This window comes from Paroedura picta, chromosome 2 (assembly GCF_049243985.1).
Source record: "Paroedura picta isolate Pp20150507F chromosome 2, Ppicta_v3.0, whole genome shotgun sequence".
In the NCBI taxonomy this organism is placed as follows: Eukaryota; Metazoa; Chordata; class Lepidosauria; order Squamata; family Gekkonidae; genus Paroedura; species Paroedura picta.
The window spans coordinates 37721279-37744248 of NC_135370.1; the positions used below are offsets into that span (position 1 = coordinate 37721279).

General features: G+C 45.7%; 2 protein-coding genes across 4 annotated transcripts in view; one reads left to right on the forward strand and one right to left on the reverse strand.

Annotated features, from left to right (window-relative positions):
- Positions 1 to 8842, forward strand: part of ABCB11 (ATP binding cassette subfamily B member 11) — a 107549-nt gene extending 98707 nt beyond the window's left edge. For all 3 annotated transcript variants that reach the window (XM_077319800.1, XM_077319799.1, XM_077319801.1), the window contains 4 exons: positions 1598 to 1795; positions 3964 to 4170; positions 6257 to 6403; positions 7969 to 8842. In XM_077319800.1, the coding sequence (XP_077175915.1) occupies positions 1598 to 1795; positions 3964 to 4170; positions 6257 to 6403; positions 7969 to 8169 (753 nt within the window). In that variant the 3' untranslated portion in view covers positions 8170 to 8842. The remainder of the gene's footprint in view (positions 1 to 1597; positions 1796 to 3963; positions 4171 to 6256; positions 6404 to 7968) is intronic.
- A 6111-nt stretch (positions 8843 to 14953) lies between these two features.
- Positions 14954 to 21635, reverse strand: G6PC2 (glucose-6-phosphatase catalytic subunit 2). The gene is made up of 5 exons (XM_077318918.1): positions 21418 to 21635; positions 21036 to 21145; positions 19485 to 19596; positions 18462 to 18577; positions 14954 to 17021 (listed from the first exon to the last, which is right to left on the reverse strand). Exons 1-5 carry the CDS (start codon positions 21633 to 21635, stop codon positions 16450 to 16452), a joined length of 1128 nt encoding a protein of 375 aa, XP_077175033.1. The 3' UTR covers positions 14954 to 16449.
- Positions 21636 to 22970: the final 1335 nt, after the last annotated feature.

Below are 22970 nucleotides of genomic sequence, written 5' to 3' on the forward strand. Positions count from 1 at the left end.
GATTCTCCTTTGCAATAAGGCAAATACCAGGAAGTCAGGCAACGCTTACCGTAACAGTATAATAGAAATCCTGAAGCACTTTCTCCCCACCCACCCACCCACCCCCCGTTGAATGCTGAGTGTATCATCAGAAGGACAAGAATGACTCAGGAGACGTGGCACGGAATGTTCACCTTGTTCCAGTGCGGCTTCAGCGACTGCGATGGAAGGAGTGTCACAACACATGTCAAACTGTACCATTGAACGTCTTAATTTAGAGCCTGGCATTTTCCAAGCTTTTCTTGACAGATCAGATTCTGCGGCTTTGTTCTTTGTCCCCTGTGGCTGAACGGGCTGCCGTCATCTTTAGAACTTTATCAGCCACACCCGTACAAGAAACGAGGAAATGTGTTCTCCTTCGTTTTGCTTTGCTTTCCCCGGCTGTAGTTCTGTTGGACACCCAACTGCTACGTGATGTGCAGCATGTGTTTTAAGAAGTGGTGATGGTTGGGCGTCCACGTTTTAACTGATTGGTTGCGGACAATGACTCGGGGAAAGTTAGGCCTCAGATTTAATGGTGGGCATGACAACAAGCAAAGTCCCCCAAGAGGTTCCTTAAGAGGCCAGTGTGATTCAGTGAGGAATCACCACATCTAGAGTGTAAACCTTTGAACGTAAGGATGTCATTCCCTGGGTAGGGCCTGGGGATCTCCAGTTCTACAGCTCATTTTTGGAGGGTGGATTCCATAACTCCATTGAGTCCCCTCCCCACCTCAAATCCTGCCCACTCCCAGCTCCACCTCTAAAGTCTCCAGGTATTTCCCATCCCAGAGCTGGCCACCTTGTCTGAACTCCAGACTTAGGAGGCAGCATTATAGGTAGGCCTTGGTCCCTAGGCCCTGTTTGTTGGCCTTTCAGGGCCACTGGTTAGCCACTCTGTGAAATAGCATTCTGGACTCTGGTGTGATCCAACAGGGAACGCTTAGGATGCTCAAAAAGGCTATAGCTTGGAAGGCTATACAGACCTAAGTAGGCTTCTGCTTTCAGGTGACAAATTTCATGTGAAAGAAACATGAAGATTACGGTCAATTTCAACTTCCACCCAACATGACCCAATAGTTAGTCTTTTAGTAGGAGGCAGCTAAGTCACTCCTCTTAATGGTGTTACCATCAGAGGTTGAAGGTGACCAGGGCATTGAATGTCATCAATTGACTCTGAACTTTCCACTGCCCCGATGGGGATGAAATGTGTTTTTTTTAAACTGACTGTCAGTCTGAGTTGTTACTGGAAAAGAAATATTGAATCCTCCCAAATCTGTTCAAAAGAATATATGAATGATAGCCTCTCTTTCTGCCGCTGAACAGTAGTATAGATTTTTAATCAGCAACATTATAGCAACTTCAGAATTTTCAGTCAGGGAATGTCCTTGAGATTTTGCAACATGCAAAATGTATTTCAGTTTTGTCTATTAATCATTCGAAAGCTACCTCACTTATGGATCAAAAGCATGAATTGGTTGGCAGCACTAAGAACAATTATAGCATTGTCATTTCCTTTTGAGCTTCGTTTGTATTTCCAGTTAGAGCCAGCATTTCCACTCTGTCTTTGTACCATCAGGACAATTTCCGCGGAAGCATTGATTTCCTCAACTGTAAATTCACATATCCTTCCCGGCCAGACATTCAAGTGCTCAAAGGCCTCTCAGTGTCTGTGAAACCCGGACAGACCCTTGCGTTTGTGGGCAGCAGCGGCTGTGGGAAGAGTACCAGTGTCCAACTTCTGGAACGTTTTTATGATCCTGACGAAGGAAAGGTGGTAAGCAGACTTGCCTGGGTTGACAGTCAAATATGGCCGTATCACCTGATATAAATGTTTAACACATTTTAAAAAATATATTAAAAATCAGTGAACTCCCTCCCATTTGGGAAACCCTTCCAGGACCATCAAGAAACCGCAGAGTTTCACGAAACCCTGGTTGAGAAAGCTTGGTTGATGGTGTAGAATCTTCCAGGCAATCTCATTCATGCTAGATAGCCAAGGGAGATTAGGCGAATTCTTCACCTCCTTAATTCTACCCACGTCGCTGGAATGGAGAGATTCTGTATGGATTGAACACCAGCAGTCCTTAAGAAATGTTTACATTTAATCAGAATTTCTCCCCAATCAAGCTGCAGCTGACTTATGGCAACCCTGTAGGCTTTCCAAGGCAAGAGATGTTCAAAGGTGGCTTCCCATTGCTGGCCTCTTTATAGAGACACCGGTATTTCCTGGTGGTGTCCCTATCCAAATACTTATGACTGAGCTTTCTTTGTTTCTAAGATCTGACAAAATCAGGCTAGCCTGGGCTATCCAAGTTGGGGCATAATAATCAGCATAAGTTGAACTAAGTACAAGTTAATATACAGGGCCATTCCGCACCCAATAAATATAGTGAAATGCTTACCTTCTGCAGACGCCATATTTTTTGCGTTTTGCATGACGTAGCCAACATCCAGTGTCCAAGCAGCAAACTGGTAGCTACATCCTCCATTTTAAAGTGCTAGCTGGGGAATCTCATAAAGTGGATTCCCCAAGCTAAAAAGCACAAGCTAAAGGAGAGCAATCAGCAAGCCACATGCCAAGGAAATGTGTAGAGCCAAAGTAGTGCCATCTCCGCCTCCAGTAGGCACCCTCACACCCGCCTCCATCTCCCTTCTCCCAGGGACGGGTCTTTTATTTTTTTTGAAGCAAACTGCCTGGAGCAACGAACCACCATTTTAAAGAATTGTAGAGAAAAAGTGGCAATTGACCCATGCTGCTATGCCATGCTGCAGGATGGGGGTGGGACTTTACCCAGCCATTCTTTTCGCTGAGTTACAATCGAGGAGGATGAAGCAATTATGGCTTGTTCAAGACCCCTGGAAAGGGGAGGGGAAGGGGACTGCATTGGGATTTCATTATAGTGTTTCTTAAAAAAAAACAGATTGATCTCAGCCTTGGAAGGGGTGAGTGGGAAGATTGAATGCTGAAATGCAACAAAAGATGATTGGTAGTTTTTGCCATGTGACAATGATTGACACGTAAAGCAGGAAGGAGTCAGCTTGGTGTAATGGTTAGGAGCGCAGACTTCTAATCTGGCAAGTTTGATTCCCCACTCCTTCTCCACATGCAGTCAGCTGGGTCACCTTGGGCTAGTCACAGCCCTGATAGAGCAGTTCTGACTGAGCAGTAATGTCAGGGCTTTCTCAAACTCACTTCCCTCACAGGGTGTCTGTTGTGGGGAGAGGAAAGGGAAGGTGATTATAAGCTGCTTTGAGCAATAGAGAATAGCGGCATATAAGAACCAACCTTCTTTTATCAGCTACAGTGCAGTAGCAAAATTCTGGGGTGAACAGGTGGAAGTGGGCCAACTGCTATCCCATGTGGTCATGGGAAGACTCTGGGCAACCAGGCCAGACCAAAAACCAGGCCCCAGCCTGGCACAATGCCTCCCGTGCAGTAACACAGTCTCTATTACTCTGCCACTGCCAACTGGCTAGTGATCCCTGGCCCCAAAGAAGCAGGCCGGACCTCAACCAGGGCCAGAGTCTTCTTGGTCCTGGCCCACACCTGGTGCAATGAGCTCCCTGAAGAGTTCAGGGCTCTTCCTGAACTACCACAATTCTGAAGGGCATGTAAAAGGGAGCTCCTCCACCAGGCATATGATTGAGACTAGCTGACTCAACAACATCTGTTGGTCCACCAAACACCCCCTCCATGATCTGAGCCATGCTGACCTCTTATGGGTTCATGTTAAAGTTGAGAGTTGTTGTCACACTGTGAATCTGTTGTAGTATTTATTTTTTATAATTTTTTGTGTTCAATTTCGAAACCACTCTTCTGTTAGATTTCTATGTATATTCATGACATTTTCTGTAAACCGTCCTGAGCCTTATGGGATGGCAGTATAGAAATCAAATGAATAAATAAGTAAACGTTACGTGTTTCATGTTTTTGACATGCAGTTGATCGACGGGCACGACAGCAGGAACGTCAATGTCCATTTTCTCCGTTCTAAAATCGGCATCGTCTCCCAGGAACCTGTGCTGTTTGACTGCAGCATCGCTGACAATATCAGATATGGTGACAACACGAGAGACATTTCTATGGATAAAGTGATTGCAGCAGCGGAGAAGGCCCAACTTCATGACTTTGTCATGTCACTTCCGGATGTAAGCATTGTTCCCCCTTAACTCTGGTAGCAGTCAGTATTGAAGCTGATCCAGAAGTTCTACCTGGTCCAGAAGGCAAATTCAGTGGAGAGCACATATATTGGACCAGTGCTCTCCCAGCTGAAGGGGCTCCAGATTGGAGACCGAATCAAATTCAAGGTTCTGACATTAACATTTAAGGCCCTGAACGGTCTGGGACCCTTGTATCTGTGGGACTGTCTCTTTCGCCGTCCCCTCCAAAGAGCCCTTAGGTCAGAAGATCAGAATTTGCTCAGGATCCCTTGCCCAAAAGGGATGAGGATGGCCTTGACCAGGGCTGGTGGATGCTCTTCCTGGAGGGATCAGGGACTCTTTGGGATGTTCAACAGTTCCTGAGAGCTTGCAAGACTGAGATGCTGAGGCCAGAAATTTAACATCTGAGACTGTTAGCCTCCCTCACAGGGTGTCTGGTTCAGATGAGTAGCCGTGTCGGTCTGAAGTAGCGCAATAAAATCAGAGTCCAGTAGCACCAGTAAGACCAACAAAGATTTATTCAAGGCGTGAGCTTTCCAGTGCAAGCACCCTTCATCAGACTAAGAATGATGAAAGAGGGCTTGCACTCGAAAGCTCACGCCTTGAATAAATCTTTTTTGTTCATAAAGATGCTACTGGACTCTGATTTTAGGGTGCCCAGTGTGAGGAGAGGAAGTGAAAAGGTTTTATAACCACTTTGGGACTCCTTCAGGGAGGGAAAATTGGGTTGTTGTTTCTTTTTAAAGACCAGCTCTTCTACCCTCCGGAACATTGACCTGTCTCATTTTGATTACTGCCAGTCCCTCCATTCCTGTCTTATTTCTGAAATATGGCAACCAGAGGAAAAGAAAGAACTCTTTCAGGTTTGACCCATGCAAGCAATTTTAGATCTTGCTGCACGGCTTGGCACATGGCGCTATTTACTCTGCAAACAGAGTCGTCGTCCAAGTCCACATGTTTGTTGTACCCTGGTTAGCATTTAGCAGACTGAGAGAGGCCTAGTGACCAAATGGTCCTTCCTTTGCTAGGTGGGCAGGACAGCCAGTGGTTGGTGTGGCCCAGGTCACTGAGTGTGACCTAGGTCAGAACAGAGAAAGTCAAGGAAATTAGCATAGTCACGTTCCAAAAAGGATACGACAAAACTAAGGTCTGTTTCTAGACACAGAAATGTACATATGCAGAATTGATGGTTAAGAGACTAATTTGTGTTTTCCATGCTAATATGCATAGATATCTCCCTTCTTAAATGAGCCACTGAATTATTCTCACAAGAATATTGCTCCAGTGACAATTTTCCTAATTCTGAGTACCTTGCTTCGCCAATAAAATAGAAATAAGAGTTCTAAAGGACTCCTGTTGTTTTTCCTACATGTGATAGTTTTCCAGTTCTATGTATTATTTCAGTAATTAATGTAGTCTTTTAACATTCAGCCAGTGTTTGCCTTCCAGAGAGCCAACATGGTGTACTGCAGCCATTCTCAACTTTATTACCACTGAGAAACCCCTGAAACATGCTTCAGGCTTCGAGAGACCCCAAAAGTGGCACAATCATGCAGAATATGAATCGGAAGCATAGCTGTGGACACGCCCACCCAGGGCCCCTCCCCTTCTCACCCCCTCCAGGCCCATCATTGGCCATTTTGGGAGTGGTGGGTTGACATGACCATATATAGTCATATCACCTGATAAATGTTTAACACATTTTTAAAATATATACAAATTAATTAACTTCCACCTGTTTAGTAAATCCAGAGCCATCAAGAAACCTCAGGGTTTCACAAAACCCTGGTTGAGAAAGCCTGAAGTAGTGGTTCAAGAGCGGTGGACTCTGATCTGAAGAACCAGTCTTGATTCCCCACTCTTCCACATACAGTCAGCTGGGTGACCTTGGGCTACTCACACTTCTCTTAGGGCTGTTCTCACAGAGCAGTTATCTTAGAGCTCTCTCAGCCCTCTCCTCATAGGGTGCCTGTTGTGTGGAGAGGAACGGAAAGGTGGTGTTTGTGAGCCACTTTAGGGCACCTTTGGGTAGTGAAAAGAAGGGTATTAAAAACAACTCTTCTTCTTCTTCCAGAAATATGACACTAATGTTGGTGCTCAGGGTTCCCTTCTCTCTCGGGGGCAAAAACAGCGCATTGCGATTGCACGAGCCATCGTCCGAAATCCCAAGATCCTATTGCTGGATGAGGCCACATCTGCACTGGACACAGAAAGCGAACAGGTATGGAGTTAGATATGCTGGCTGAAACTCTTAGCCCTTCACCGAAGCCTTCATATGACTGACACCCAAAAACCGGAGGGGGGGAGGTAGAGTGCAGCAGCAAGTGTGCTATCAAGGTAATTATTAACTGGATCAAAGCTGGCTCTCTATTCTGCACTGTGTACTTATGGGACTTGGACGTTTTTGTCTTCTCTTCATCATAAGCTCCTAACTTTTCTGTACCAACCAGGAAACTATTGCTGAGAGGGTTAGAGAAGTTACTTACCATATCTAGACTGAGTTCATTCTTGCCATTAAGAACATCTAGGGCTGGGGGGAAGGCAGCATCCCCGGAGAATTTTCTTTAAATACAGCCTCATAGACTGTCCTTACCTAGAAATTCTGACCGGAAATGACAAAGGTTAGTTCTAGGAATAGCTGTAAACTCTATGGTAAAATCATAGATTTTTCTGGCAATTCCTAGAGCGACTCTGTGTCACTTCCAGTAAGAACTCACAGTAAAGAACTCACACTGGCTCACTGAGAGCCAGTTTGGTGTAGTGGTTAGGAGTGTGGGTTCGATTCTGCACTCCCCCACATGCAGCCAGATGGTTGACCTTGGGCTCACCACAGCACTGAGAAAGCTGTTCTGACCAAGCAGTAATATCAGGGCTCTCTCAGCCTCACCCACCTCACAGGGTGTCTGTTGTGGGGAGAGGAAAGGGAAGGCGACTGTAAGCCACTTTGAGACTCCTTTGGGTAGAGAAAAGCGGCATATAAGAACCAACTCTTCTTCTTCTTCTAAATATAGGAGGCTGCATTAAAAAAAATCTCCCATCACTGCTTTTAGTGCCAATAGACAACATAATTTCGGGGTGAGCGATTCCCCACCCCATTAAGGGATTGGCAGCCCAAACAGCATCCAAGATGTAATACCGACACATTTGGCTGTGTATCTATTCATATTATTAACTAATCATCGCCATCTTTGGTAAATCAGGGCGCCACAGCCTTGCTGAATCTGTAGTTACATTTGGAATCCTAAGAATAAGTAATGGCTTCCGTGGGGATTGAGGCAAGTCATAAAACGTTGGGAAGTTTCACGCTGAGCGATCTTTCACAACAGAGCCAGCTTTTTCTTGAATGGGTGCTCTCTGCAGATCCAAAGATTATGACTCGAGCTGTGTGCTTCGGCATGGTTCAGTTGCCTCACGATCACCAAAACCTGAAGTGGTGCATAGGAGGCCAGCACCATGGCACGGAGAGGAGGCTGGCTGGCACGCCACCGTCGCTGTAATCCTTCCTCTTTGTGCCACTGCGCTGGCTGCCTCGGGCTTCAGTGATTGCCAAGGCGGCCAAACTGCCCCAAAGCGCACAACCCTAATTATGACGGCTGTACTGTTTCGAAGTATCTCCTGCTCCAGTGCGATGGAAGAAAGGCAGGTTGGGTTCTTTGTTTTGGGGTAGAGATCCTTTGGGAAAGAAGCACTGGGAACCCCATGTGTGGTGTCCACCATGGCATTCATAGAAACGACAATGATTCATCTTGCAGACCTTAATTCTTAAACGTTGTCCTTTGTCCTCAGACCGTCCAAGCGGCCTTGGATAAAGCCAGGGAAGGCCGCACCTGCATCGTCATAGCCCACCGGTTGTCCACGATCCAGCATTCCGACATCATAGCTGTCATGTCGCAAGGAGTGATTGTCGAAAAGGGCACCCATGAAGAACTGATGGCCCAGAAAGGGGCATACTACACTCTTGTCACCACTGGGGCACCCATCAGCTGAGCAGCTACAGAAACCCTGAAGTCAAAGATGCTCTTCTTGAGGGGTACACTGAGGCCGGTATGAAAATGTCCACAGTGCCTATGTTACACAAAGAAGGCTGCGCTATTCTGTAGGTTTACACGAGCAAAACCTCTTTCTGGACCAGTTATGGCTGAATTCTTCAGCATATTGCTTAACCCATTGTGGGCTGCATCCATGTACCAAGGGTTTTCTGGTTATCAGTGCTGCAGATGAAAAGAAGCAACAGAGTATCCCATATGGAGAGTTTTAGGTGAATTTCCCTTGTGTTCCCCCTTGCCACCAGAGGGCATTTTGAAGCCTTAAAGAAAAATTAGTAATTGCTATTACACAATAGCATAAAGGTATGAAGAAAGCAAGATCTGCTTGGAAACTGATATGCCTGTGAGAGACAATGTAGTGTCATGGTTAAAGTGCTTGACTAGAATCTGAGGGCTCCACCAAACCCACCACGCCCTGGCTGGGATCCCCACTCTGCCACGGAAGCTCGCTGAGTGACTTTGGACCAGTCACAAACTCTCAACCTAATCTACCTCACAGGGTTGTTGTGAAAGCTATGTAAGCCACTTGGGGTCCCCATGGGGGGAGACAGATGGGGTACAAATGGAATAAATAAATCATGCACACATTAATAAATGATAAATCCATTAATAAATCAATGTTGCTAATGTTATTTATTAATAAATTAGCATCTTTACGTTCATGCGACAGAAATGAAGTCATTGGCAGTAAAGTTATTTTGAGTGCTGAATCAGAACGAGTGAAAAAAACGGCATCAGCAAAGACAAATAGGGAAAAACCTTTGGAACAGTGAATGCTTCTTATGCCTGCAGAGTATGAATATGCCGAGACAGCAAGGTGCTAGGCTGCTTAAAGAATAACATAGTTTTATTTATGAAGAGAAACAACTGTGTATAGAAAGAGAAAGAGACCTAACTAACTATTCTAACTGTTGTTGGCACTCATTTTTTTTGATCAACAACTGTTCAGGAGGCAATATACATCTCCCCTGTTGGCCCCTGCAGGACACCCTTTATATTCTGCACCCTGCAGATCTTGCATATTCCAACATCTTATAGCATGTTTGTAGTATAGCATATTTGTAGATTTGGACAGTCACAGCCAACTGCACCCCATCAAGACATATGTAAATCTGGGGTGAGGGCAGGATTGCCCCAGTTTGCCTTCCTCTATTTTTATTTCCCTCCCTATCAAGTCACAGTTCTCAAGACCAGTGGTCCCCAACCTTTCTGAGGCCGGGGACCGGCAGGGCATCGGGCCGCGCCTGCGGGCCACGCCCGCGCCTGCGGGCCGCGCCTGCACGGCCCGGCCCTGATTCCCTCTCCCCGTCCTCCCACAGTAAGAAGCTTCCCGGGCCGCAAGCTTGCGGCCTGGGAAGTTTTTTACTGCGGGGGGGGGCGGGGAGAGGGAGCCGCAGCCCGGCGCCATGGCCTTCGCGGCCCGGCACCGGGCCGTGGACTGCAGGTTGGGGACCACTGCTCAAGACAACAGACTAACAGAGGGGGGTTTGCTATAGCCTGCCTCTGCATCACGACCTTGGTAGTCCTTGGTGACCAAGGCCAGCCCTGCTTAGCTGAAGACAACTCATGACATTGTGTTAGCCTTGGCCATCCAGTGTCAGGGTATTCCCTATTATCCTTGGTCAAATCCTCCCATTTGTTCCCTGTTCACTCATCCCCTTCTTGGTAGCTCTGCCTGGAGTTCACCTGGGTTTTTACCAAATTACCATAATAATTTGGTGTCATCTGGAAAGTCAGCCACTTTTACTTCTCTTCCCTGTGTCTAAGGTTATTTATAAACATTCTTAATAGCATCGCTTCCTGTTCAGCCGTCGCTGCTTGCTTCCCTCCCTTCTGAAACCTACTGATCCCTTCCCTCTGCTTCCCGTTTTTATATCCTGAGCCTTCGGGGAGGGCGGTATATAAATCTAAATAAATAAATAAATAAATAAATAAATCTTACAAGGGATCAATATATCGTTCAAGTAGTGTAAGAGAACCTGCTAGCTTTTTTACTTTCAATATTGATTGTCTTCACCTCCCACTTTCTCTTTTTTAATAACTACCTAAGGAAGAGCTTTGTGACACTCAAAAGCTCCTTTTGGAACCCCCATCCTAATAAAACTATCATGCTTAGCATTTTTCCATATTTTAAAATATTTATGTACCCTCTGAGAGATATTTTAACATGTCTTCCTGTTCCATGAGTGCCATGATTTATTGTGATTCAGAAATTACCAAAAGCCTTTTGGGTGGTCTAGGACTATTATTTCTACTGGATCATCCCATTACTGTGTTTCTCGCTGGTAAGAATTCCAAATGCTTGGTGAGGCAGGACTTCCCTTGCTGATTTTACCCCAGCACGGCTTGTTCTATATATTTGTATTTATTCAGCTGAGTATACTGGTTACAGTGTTGGAACTAGGATCCGGAAGACACACATTCACATGTCCAACCCTCCCAATTGGTCTGGAGTTTGTAATGGTGTCTCAAGCTAGTCATGCTCTCTCTCTCTACCAAACCTGCCAAACAGTCTGTGATGATAAAATAGGGACCAAATGACCTCGTGCACTTGAATTTACACTGTCTGGATTTGGCGACTTGTTTTTAATTTCTAGTTTTGCCCTCAAACGTCATCTGCTAGCAGCCCTATTTTACTATATTCATTTTAAGTTTATCAATCCCTTGCCAAGCTATATCTTTTGTCTTCGGTTTTGAAGCATGGAGTTTTAGGTGCCCACCTGGGGGGAAAAGACTCCATGGTAGCTATTACTACAGTCAGGTTTTTTAAATATTATAAAAGTCTAAACCTTTAAAGTATATTTAAAAGCCTTGATCAGGTTGTATTCATCCCATAGAACAAGGCAGACTTTGATGAAAACCAAACAATTAAAGATAATAACCTTCTGCCCATAGTATCGGGAAGAACAAACTTTGGGATCAAGTTTGATGCATTTGTCAGATCAGAAGGAGTTCTTGTATAAGGATGTTTTCCAATTCATTTCTGCACAGGAGGCAGCTGGCAGTAAAGTGTAGGGTTGTCAGAGTCTGGAGTTCTCCAGGGATTTCCAGCCTGGAGTGGACAACTCCTTATGACAGGCTTTCTCAACCAGGGTTTCATGAAACCCTAAGGTTTCTTGATGGCTCTGGAAGGGTGCAAGTTAATTAGTTCTACATATATTGTTAAAATTATTAGGTGACATGATCATATATGGTCATGGTGAACCACCCACCCTTCCCAAAAGGATCAATGATAGGCCTGGAGGGGGTGGGAAGGGGAGGAGCCCCAGGTGGGCGTGTACACAGCTATGTTCCCCAATCGTATTCTGCAGTATCTGGAGGTGTTTGAAGGCTGAAGAGTTTTTCAGGGGTTTCTCAATGCTAAAAAAGTTAAGAAAGGCCGCCCTATGATGTAAGGAATGACCCACCTTCTGTATCTCTTTCCACCTGCCTCGCTAGCCATTAAGAGGCAGAAGAGCTGATTCTGCCTTAGGGCATTGCAAAGCTATTTGGATCGTGTGATGGAGAAGAACAAGGTGTACCTAATACAGGGCCCACTGCCTTAGAGATCTGATAGGATTGCCAGCTCCAGTTTAGGAAATACCTGAAGATTTTGGGAATTAGCTCTGAGGAGGACTGGGTTGGGGGAGGGAGAGACCTCAGCAGTGTATGATGCCATGCAACACATCCTCCAAAGCAGCCATTTTTGCCAGGTGAACAGATCTCTGTCAACTGGAGATCAATTGTAGTCCCAGGAGATCTTCACGCACCACCTGGAGACTGGCAAACCTGGAGTCAGGCAAGTCAAGATATTCTGTTAATTTGGGGGGAGGGGATAGACCACAACAATGACCCATTTGGTCCCTCGCTCATTTTGATGAAAATCACAATAAGCAGCAATAAATGTTTAATTAAAAGATGTGGTTGTTTTGGGAAGTCTTCAAAGGAATTGTTTAAACCCAGAGTGAGCATCTTCTGATAAGGCACAGAGAAATTGTGACTGTAGATATGGCCACAGTCATTTACAAAAAAATAAACCTCTATTGGCGTTGCTTATAAAGTCTTTTGATATTATTCAGTAGGTCTCATTTTTTAAAAATCAATGGATAGTTTGTGAGTCCTATATAAATGACATCTATTGTATGAACAGAATACTCTCTGAAATAAGGATCTTAAAAAAAAAAAAAAGTTAAATACCTCTTCACATTGAAAGCAACCCATCACCCCCACTCGTTCTATGCAGTTTTTGTGTGGGATGGAGGAATCTTTCTGTAAACACAATCCGTTAATTATTTCTGACTTCATTTGGAAACAGTCACACTACCAAATGACATTAAAAATAACCAGAAATCTCTTGTGTTGCTATTAGCCATTTACAGACAGCACGGCTAAGAGAAAAGAGCATAATTGGGACTGTGACCGTCAGGATCCAGAGAGAATTCCCCAGAGTTCTGGTCTGAGTCAGAACTGTTCAAGCCGTGCAAATTAAATGTCCAAGGTGACATTCCAGCCCCTTCTGAATGAGGCGTTCTCACTGCTTGCTGGAGGACGTGTGAAAACCATTTTGGGGAGCATGGCCGAAAGTTCACTTGATTCTAGAATGTCACAAATGAGAACGCTACTGACATTGACATGGATTTTCAAGACACGGGATGTTCAGAGCTGGTTGCCATTGCTGGCCTCTGTATCATATACGATCGATTCACCCAATAAATGCTTTTTAAAATTAATTAATTAATTAATCCCAATTATTCAGGAAACCCTTCCAGGGCTCTCAAGAAACCCTAAAAGTAAAGCTAAAGATAGCCCCTGTGCAAGCACCAGGTCATGACTGACTCTTGGGGTGACGCCCTCTAGTGTTTTCATGGCAGACTCAATATGGGGTGGTTTGCCAGTGCCTTTCCCAGTCATTACCGTTTACCCCCCAGCAAGCTGGGAACTCATTTTACCGACCTCGGAGGGATGGAAGGCTGAGTCAACCTTGAGCTGGCTGCTGGGATCGAACTCACAGACTCATGGGCAGAGCTTTCAGACTGCATGTCTGCTGCCTTACAACTCTGGGCCATAAGAGGCCCCCAAGAAACCCTAGAGTTTCACAAACCCCTGGTTAATAAAACCCAGTCTGGTGCCTTGGAACCAGTCAGCTGGTTAAGTTCCATATCCCTTTGGGTAGGGTAGAGAGAGATGGTGACAGTCTCTGTTCTCCTGCAAAGGAATGGTGCCTGCTGAGACATGTACATGAGACATTTATTTAAAAGAATATGAATGAGTTGGATCCAACCAGCTTTTCTGTTGTTGAGAAGGGGAGGAAAGTATCCCATTTGCTCACCGGAAAGGATATGCTAGGATTTCATGGGATCTGTGCAGGCAAGAGGCACATGAAACCAGCGTTGTAATAAAGAAGGGAATGAGGCGAGACTAGGTGAAGAAACTGGCTGGATCCAACCCAGTGTCTTCTTTTGCCGAAGCAGTTGTTTTTATGCGTGCAAAATGAATCAGTCCAAGAGCCTCTTGTGGCGCAGGGTGGTCAGGCAGCAGACATGCAATCTGAAGCTCTACCCATGAGGCTGGGAGTTTGATCCCAGCAGCTGGCTCAAGGTTGACTCAGCCTCCCCTCCTTCCGAGGTCGGTAAAATGAGTACCCAGCTTGCTGGGGGGTAAAATGGTAATGACTGGGGGAGGGAATGGCAAACCACCCCATATTGAGTCTGCCATGAAAACGCTAGAGGGCGTCACCCCAAGGGTCAGACATGACTCGGCAATTGAACAGGGGATACCTTTACCTTTTAATGAATCAGTCCATCAATTAAACCCCCACTATTAAGTGTTCTTAAAGAGAGATGTAACCATGCAGCTATAAATGTCTTGATGTATCCTTCTCTAAAAGTATTCCACATTTATGCCCTCAGTTGATTTTTGAGCACAGAATACAGCTTCATCTTACAGCAATTTCCCGTTAAAATAAGTATTTTACTGTTACTATTAAATAATCATACTGTCCATTTAATGTTCTGTGCTCCCCAAGCTATCTCCAACGCATTCCTAAACAGATAAGGGTGCATTAAGTAAGGAGAGATGCCAAAGCTCAGAAGCAAGCAAACAAAGCCATGGTTTTTAATATTAGCCTATAGATGAAAATGCGCCTGTAAAGATCTGCAGGTTTTACACTCTTCAAATCGGTATTAAAATGTGTTTGATGGATGCCTAGTTTTCATTCCTCATACATAGATGCAAACTCCTTTTTTATTCAATGTAAGATCGAGGAAGGATACGGCATTCTTTTAGTTGCTCCACTGAGACTAGACATGTGTGAATAGCAAGTATATAAGAGATGGTGGTGGGGATTTTTCCTAGTACGCAAACTGAGTACTAGGAAGATCACAGAAGACCACGAGGAGGATGGAAGCTCAAAATCATCTATCAACAGCCCAACATGTTCTCTCCATCCTTCAGTTAGCTTGTTTATCGAATAAAAGCAACTCACCGATTGCTGCAAGGAGGACTAAGACTCAGGAATGTTGTTGCCCAACAGGAGCCTCGGACACAACAAAGCAGACCCCCGAAATACATGTGGGATGGGTTGGCTGTTTTGGGGGGGGGTTCGCCCCGATGGTTGCTCCATATAACTACCAAGTGCAGAGGTGAATGCTTAATGGCTTAATTAAAACATACAGAAGTCTCAACTGTATTGAAAGTAGAGGTTTAATGTATAAAAGCAACCTCAATATTGTACAATTTAAGGCAGGAAGAATGTCAACATTCATACAGGGGGGAGGGGGAATTACAAGCAACGTTCAGTGCAAAAATATAATGCCCTACTGATAAGAATGAGGAAGTAGATAAACTAATTGTTGAATAAGCAATGGCTTGTGCATCTCATACTGAAAAATGATATGAAGACTGTTTTTTTCTGAGAAATTACAATCTGATCTAGATGGCTGGGCAAATAAAATTGTCACATGATGAGCCTTAGACTAGAAATTTGGGACATGTGCAGTCCAAGCTCATTAGAAAAATATCTGGAAGTGAGACATTTGAACACCTCTCTGTCAAAATGGAGGATTCACCGGAACCCCAAGCTCACTTAGGTTGCCCAGAAAGCTAAAATATATACATATAGCCAAAGATATTAGGATTACTGGGAAAAGTCTGACAGGGAATCTTTGTCAGGGATAATAATTACCAAAGGGGTTAAGGGTGGGAGAGAGCTGGCGGCCAGGCCGCCACAGCTGCACGCAAACACTAGGTGGCGCTAACGCACATGCGCGTTTTCGCCAGCAGGGGACGCAAACATGCATGCGCGGCAGCTCCATGCGTGCGCGTTTGCGTCGCTGGCATGCCGGCGGCCGCGCCTCCCTCTTCCCCCCCCCTTGCTGTGGGGGGGAGGCAGGCGTGGCTGCTGGCGGCCCGGTACTATGGCCTTCGCGGCCCGGTACCGAGCCGTTTACCGGGGTTTGAGGACCCCTGCTCTAAAACACTGTTAATAATGTATGAAAATGGAAATTCTGGTACCTCACAGTCCAAACTTGGAACTAACAGTTTACCTCACGATAGAGGAAATATCCAGGACAGATCACTCTGCATGCATCTCCCTTCCCTCCCCAAATTCCACCCTCCCCAAGCTTTGCCTTTGAGAAATTTCCCAAGCTGGACCTAGCAACCCTAGTTCAATGTGCTTGAGGCTTGGAGTGACCCACATCCTGTAGGAGTCAGAACATATAACCACCCAGAATCCATTTGGTAGAGCTGGGGTAGAGGACCAAGCAGACAGAGCACCATTAATTGCGGATGGGCAAGTAAGGGGGAGGGGAAAGATGTCCACAAGCTTCAGCCACCTCAACACGCTTATGCCCAAGCCTTCCCTCATGGTCAGGCCATCACATATCCATATGGCCTTCCCTCGTGGTGAAAAGGTCAGGCCATCACATAGCCATATGGATAATTTCAGAATTCAACCAAGGACTTTGCCATTTGCCCTTCTGGTATGAGAATCTTTTGGGTAATATGTCACAGAATGGCAGCGATGGGGTTACCTAGCTACAGGTGGGGGCCTGGATTTCTCCTGGCATTAGAATTGCTCTCTAGACTGCTCCAGGATGAAATGGCAGATATGGGAGGTGAGCTAGATGGCTTCATATTCCCACTGAGCTCCCCCCGCCCCTACCCAGGCTCTGTCCTCAGAGAATTTCCCAACCTGGCCACCCTCGTTCAAATGAGAAACGCAGAGTAACCGATCAAGCCGTCATTCGCAGTATAACCTTGAAGCTCCTAGGTTTTCCAAGCCCAAGTTGACCATGACGTCTGTGGGAGTTTTCCGTCCCGTTGGTTTCATTAGCACACGGACACAATACGGGACCAAAGCCACCACGGTGAGAGGGATAGCTGCACTTTTACAGAAGGAGAGGGCGTAAAACAAATACTCTGAGTGGGTAGGTATCTTGATAACGTTGTACAGCTGCAGCGCGGCCAAGGAAGCCACGATGCACCACATCCGGAAACTGCCCTCGGAGCCGCCTTTAGCTTTGCAACTCGCCGCGAACATCTCGGAATGGATGCTGAGGCCGAGGCCGAAGAGGACGCCCAGGTTTCTCACCAGGCCGGCAAAGGGGGTGGTATCAATGTGGACCCACTCTGGGTTGGCGCACCATTTCTTCGCCTTGGGAACCGACCACAGCAGATCGACATCAATGAGTTTGAGAACCAGGTAAAAGTCAAGGGCGGAGAAGAAAAGGAAGACATTTGCCTTGATGTATGTTTTTAAACTTGCTCTCTGAACGGGCGGGGAATGCTCAAACGCTTCTGCCACGAGCATGCCTGAGAACAGAAAGGGTCTCATTAGAAGAGGCAAGGCGACGCTCTAGGCTTCTCTGTCAACCTGCATGACATTCTCCCTCAAGGAGAAAAGGGGGTGGGGTTTGTTTTAAACATTAAAATTGGATCCCTCTGTATTTGGTGACCGACTATCATGAAACACAGAGTTACCCAAATTCCTTATACGTGTACTACTCTGATCATCCCCGTTCTATGCATTTTCAGAGACAGATGGAACTTGGGAAGATCACAGATTTCGGTGGATGTCAGGGGGGTTTGATGGGAATTTGTGCTGGCATTATCCATGATCATACCTGGCTGTCCACCATGCATGAGTTTATGACAGCCAAGTATGCTCATACACATCTGGGGGCATTTCGGGCTGCTGTGGGAGGGGGAAGGCAGGAGAATTGTTGGAGAAGGCAGTATCTGGTGGACAAAGAAGAAGACCCTGAAGGGGGCAACAAGAAGATAGGCTAGTGAGGTCAGCACCTTCTCTCTCCTGTTAAGTGTCATTGTCTCCAGATTGCTGTTCTTAGGGCAATATGCTCCCTCTTCTTGGACGTTCCACACTTTGTCATGCTTTCTTTCGCAGCTTGTGACGTAGCCAGGACACTATCTATGTCTCTCCTCTTTACTATCAAGTATGTTAGTTCTTGTATAAACCTTTATCTGCACTTTACTTAAGCTGTGCATCTTTGCTGTGTTTACTCTGCCAACAGAAATTACACGTCATAGGTGGAAATCCTCACACCTATGGACGCAATTAGATTAGATTCCACTCAGTCTTTGCTTTCTGTTCATCCTGTGTTCTCTTTTCCCCAAAGCTTCATATTCCTTCTATTTATCCTTCCTTCTGGTTCTTATTCTCAATATTCTCCTTGCAGCTAATCTTGTTTCTGGGATCTTTTTCTTCCTTTCCTCTGGCACTAGTTTATCCTTGTAGCTTCTCCTCTCTTTTTGATCAAGTGAGTGAAGTCTGAACTCTCACTTCGCTCACTAAAGCTGAAATGGTTGTAGGCATTCCGTTGTGAACTAAGTCCACTCATCCAACAGTTATAATGTACACGACTACACCCTGTGACAACACAGCAGTTTGTCAATGGTGGATTGAGATTTTACTGGCAACCAAAATACCTTGCACAATGCATCACATTCCACATCTGTTGTGTATGCAGCCCTGCTGAGGACCATTTTTGAGTGTTTTTGAGTCTGTGTGTTCCTGAACCCATGGACTCAACGACATCACAACATAAACTCCTGAGAAGATGCAGCCAAAATTTTAAAATAATTTTCAGAATACTGCATACCTGCCTGCAACAAATGTCAGGCTAAGCACGCCCCCTCGCTGGGATCGATCTTAAATGTTTGTATTCTATCTAAACCCACGCTGCCATACTTTTCAAACCCTGTGCCACAGAAGGAGGAAGTAATCCGTGTTACCAGCAATCACTCCAAGGATGACTTGATGGGGAAAATGAGTTGCAATAAATACTCTTGAGACGCACACACTGATCTGAATAATCCAGAAGACGCTCCACAGGAAAGACCAGGCAAGTCTACGACAGGGGACGGGAGGGGATTAAAACAAAGTCCGAGCTTTTAATTTTAAAAATCCCATTTTCATTAAATACAACCCCCACCCCTAGAAATCTAACATATAACATTGTCCTAATCAAACCATATGTCATACAAAACCAATATTGTCTATAGTGAGAAACTGCTTCCTTTTTTATTCAGCTCTCCTCACTCTCTACATCAGGCTTCCTCAACTAGGGTTTCGTGAAACCGTGGGGTTTTTTGACGGCCCTGGAAGGGTTTCCTAGATGGGTGGGGGTTAATTAATTTTTAATATATTTTTAAAATTCGTTGAACTTTTATCCGGTAATATGATCACATATGGCCATGTTGACCTGTTCCCCCTTCCCATAATGGCCAGTGATGGGCCTGAAGGGGGTGATTCGGGAAGGGGCCCCAGGTGGGTATACTATAAGAAAGCCAAACACCTGCTACATACTTTATTTTGTTCAAACCAATCCATAAGAAAGAGGCTTAAAAGCAGAGGCAATTTATACTAGTAGCACATGCTACGGGCTCTGCTGTTCCAGGAGCCCTACAGGTGCTGTACGGTTACGGGGCCTTCACACTATGATTGTTAGGGAGGGGGGGATCTTCATATTTATATGAGGACCACGAGAATGAAACAAGGAGCTCTCAGCTGCTTCCAAAGTTCCAGCTGTCCATGGTAAGGGTGCCCCTGCTGTCACAGAACAAGTAACGGTGCCAGTTATGCTCTGCTAAAGTACTGCAGCAAATCCTTAAACTGGTTCTGGTGCTGCAGGGCCGGTGAATCCTTAAACCAAGGCTGCCTAAATACAGTTTAAAATCCACCCCCTGTTTGCATTTGAACAGTGCCCTCCCGCTGGCCCGTGGATAAATTCACTAAAAGCAGAGGAGGAGACTGACCTATGCAGAGTAATTGCCGATTTATCTTTCTGTCTCGATCTGTAGCTGAGGGCTGCTGACACCATTACATACCAGACGCACGAGGATCCCATAGCATGTCCTGAGGGGCTTCCTGGGAAAGGACAAAATGGTGCAGAAGTTTTCTCTCTTGCCCAAGGGGATAGCACATCGAACGACCGTCTCTGCAGTGGGAACTTTGCTGCCCTGGCTCCTGCGCGGGAGCACAAATCGGGGGGCGGATGAGGTGCACTGGGCCAAATGCTCCCCCATGCGGGCAACCTGGGGTGAGGCAACCTGTCTCGGCTCAAACGCCAGCCTGCAGACTGCCGTGAAGCCTCCAGTGCGGAAATGGAGTTTCCACTCCTGGCGCATCAGTTGCCTTAAATGTCATTTTTGACATCTGTACCCCTACTCCTTCTCCAAGGAATCTAGTGCTTTCCAGATGTATCTCTGTAAAAAGAATTCTGGAAGCTTACAAGGTTCATTTTGCTTCGGCTCACATCGGTCCACTGATCTGCTTTTGCCAAAGAGAGGGGGAGTGGGAGTGATCAAGGTGGGAAAATAGTCCCTTTCCACCTTGGTGAGAGCTTAGCAGAGGCTTGCTTTCCCACATGAACCATCCCCACAAAGTGAAAAAGGTGGCATTCTCCACTTTACGGCAACCTCAAGTTTTGAGAAAAGAAAAAAGAGGCTTTGTCATGGAGTCAGAAGGGGTCATACAGGCCATCTAGTACAACCAGCTGCTCGAAGCAGGATCGGCCTAAAGCATCCATGATAAGTATCAATCCAGCCGCTGCTTGAAGACTGCCAGTGAGGAGGAGGTCACTACCTTCTTCGACAGCCAATTCCACTGCTGAACTACTCTGACTGTGAATCCTGCCCCCCACAATCTATCCAGTACATGTAGTCGTAACCCATTACTGTGGGTCGTGTTCTCTGCTGCCAACAGGAACCACTCCCTGCCCTCCTCTGACAAACTTTCTAATACTTAAAGAGAGCCATCATGTCCCCTCTCAGCCTCCTCTTCTCCAGGCTGAACATTCCCCTCAGCCTTTCCTCATAGGGCTTGGTCCCCAGGCCCTGGATCCTCCTTGTCACTCTCCTTGTACCCTCTACATCTTGTCCATGTCCTTTTTGAAGTGAGGCCTCCAGAACTGCACACAGGACTCCAGGTGCAGTCCAAGCAATGCAGTATAGGGCAGGACTATGACAACTTGTGATGAACCAATGCTGACAACAGCAGTGGACAGAATTCCCTCCCTCCCATCAATCACTATTCCTTCTTGTAAATTCACGTCACAAGCAAATGACTCCCCAAGTCCACAACTGAAACCTCATAGTTAAAAGAATATTTCCAAAATACAGGTAAATGCTATGAAGGAAATGTTGTCATGAGACAGTTGGGTCCTTTTGTCTCCACACTTCACGGAAACATTGGGATTGCTAATGTTTTACTTCGTGATTCTCCGGGCTATTGCATGTTGACACTCTCTTTAAAATTTGACAGCGGTTTGGGAACTGCATACCCGTGAAGTTGCCAATATTTCTTACCTGGCCCTGTTTCACATGTGATAGGAAACTGCTCGAGGCGTGCGATGGACTGGTTAGGATAAATCTTTGTTTCTTGAACCCACCAATACGGACGGTGACCAAATAAAATCCTGCCAGAGAAAACACATGCTTTGGTGAACACACACAACCCAGGACACTACTTAGAAGCCAACGAAGGCTCATATTTTTGAGGGGGTTATTTCAATCCTCCTTGCATGATTGTGAGAGGAAAAACACCCCTATTTTGCTAAAACCAAATTCTTAAGTGTCCTGAGGTGATGTCAAAGAAAAAAAACAGTCGACTCATCATTCCAAGCCAACCTATTAAAAGGCCCCCAAATCCTAAATGCCACGATGTTTCCAAAGGAACAACTAACCTTACCATTTAAATATAAGATTGAACCAATCGCCGATCACGGCCGCCCAAACCATTTTAGTACCAACCACGGGATTAAGCTGGAACCAGAGAGGAAAATAAATTAAGAAAATATTCCGAGGATCTCCAACATGCGACATGAAGTTCAAAAAACCCTGGAAAGACCTGTAATCCTTCTGCAAATGCTGAATTACGAGCACCCCGTTCCTATGGAGGAGATCCATCTTAACTGGCTTTTAAAAAAATGTCCCTTGCGTGAAACGACTTTCCCTCTGATCGTTAGCTTCAGCCACCGAATTAAAACCATGGAAGGAGAGCTGTGAACGGTTAATGGAAGTGCTACCCACCCGTCTGTTGCTTTTGCTTTTATACCGTCCCATCTAAACCACGTGACTCTTTGCAAAAGGCGCAAGAAGCTGCCCATTTTGGAAAGCTGTGACGGTGCAGGTGGGGAATGCGGTTTCAATTGACCCAGGAGCGGAGGGATGTGCTGATAGCCAGAAATCACGAGCAGCGGTGTGCAAGTGCTAAACACGAGTCTTATATAACTCCTGCGGGGAACAGTTGGGCTGTGTTTGCTTGTAATCTTTTGCACAGCTCATTTCTCAAAAGACTGGCCGTTAGGTTCGTACGTCTGATTAGCGGCTGCCGCTGCTGATGCAAAGCGCGGGAGAATAATTGCTCTCGGCAGAAGTCATTAAAGGTTTCCATTTGGAATTAGAAAGTGCCGCTATTGCTGAGCTCCTCGCTTTGCGCTGCCCACGCCTTTAACTGTGATCAGGTACGGTGAAAATACAACAGGCGGCAAGAGCCCTTTGAGTGGGTTCTAAAGCAGGGTTTCCAAAGAAGAGGTGTTTCTGTTGCTGCTCTTAGGCGTTGTACAAACCTTTATGCTGGTCAAAAGCATATGAGGAATAAGGACAGGACTACCGTGCACATTTTACAGAAAGCTACTATTAACATCATTGGGAAGATCACTTACCAAATAGTGTTCTGCATACTGGAATGGGCAAGATCTGTAGTGTGCATGATGCAAAGGGATGTGAAGACAGCCTACAGGGGGCGATGGATGTATTTAGCCTGGTTAGATTAGGAACTTCCCTAGTCTCCTCCCATGTCCTGATTGGCTCGTTTGGAGACTTCCTGTTTGTTTGAGCACACTTCCTGTATGCTTGCCTCTGGAACAGTCGGAATGAAGACGACAGAACAGTTAGACAGTTACGTCTCTCTTTCCTCTTTCCATACAAAGCCTGTTTCTCTCCTAAACAAAGCTGTTTTATTTTTTGAAGTGACTCGGTACTTTAGTCCTCTTTCCATGTTTTAACTCCGCCAACAATATAATGCTGTAAATATGCCCAATCCCATTGGCAAGCAATATGGAATTGATGGGAGTAAACACACAACTGACTGCATCACCATTTCCCATCTCCTAAGCAGTCTCTTTTGGCTAATCCTTTCTCTGATTAGGGATGCCAACCTCCAGGAAAGGCCTGGAGATCTCCCAGAATGACATCCAACCTATCTCCAAACAGATCATCTGGTGAAAATGGTTGTTTGGA

Bases quoted from the DNA above. Each gene is read 5' to 3' on its own strand.
- G6PC2 (XM_077318918.1), bottom strand. From the start codon at position 21,635: ATGGATCTCCTCCATAGGAACGGGGTGCTCGTAATTCAGCATTTGCAG. The intron at 21,146-21,417 runs GTAAGGTTAGTT...TTTCTCTGGCAG, and splicing joins TTCAATCTTATATTTAAATG to GATTTTATTTGGTCACCGTC. The intron at 19,597-21,035 runs GTAAGAAATATT...GTCCTTTCCCAG, and splicing joins CACATGTGAAACAGGGCCAG to GAAGCCCCTCAGGACATGCT.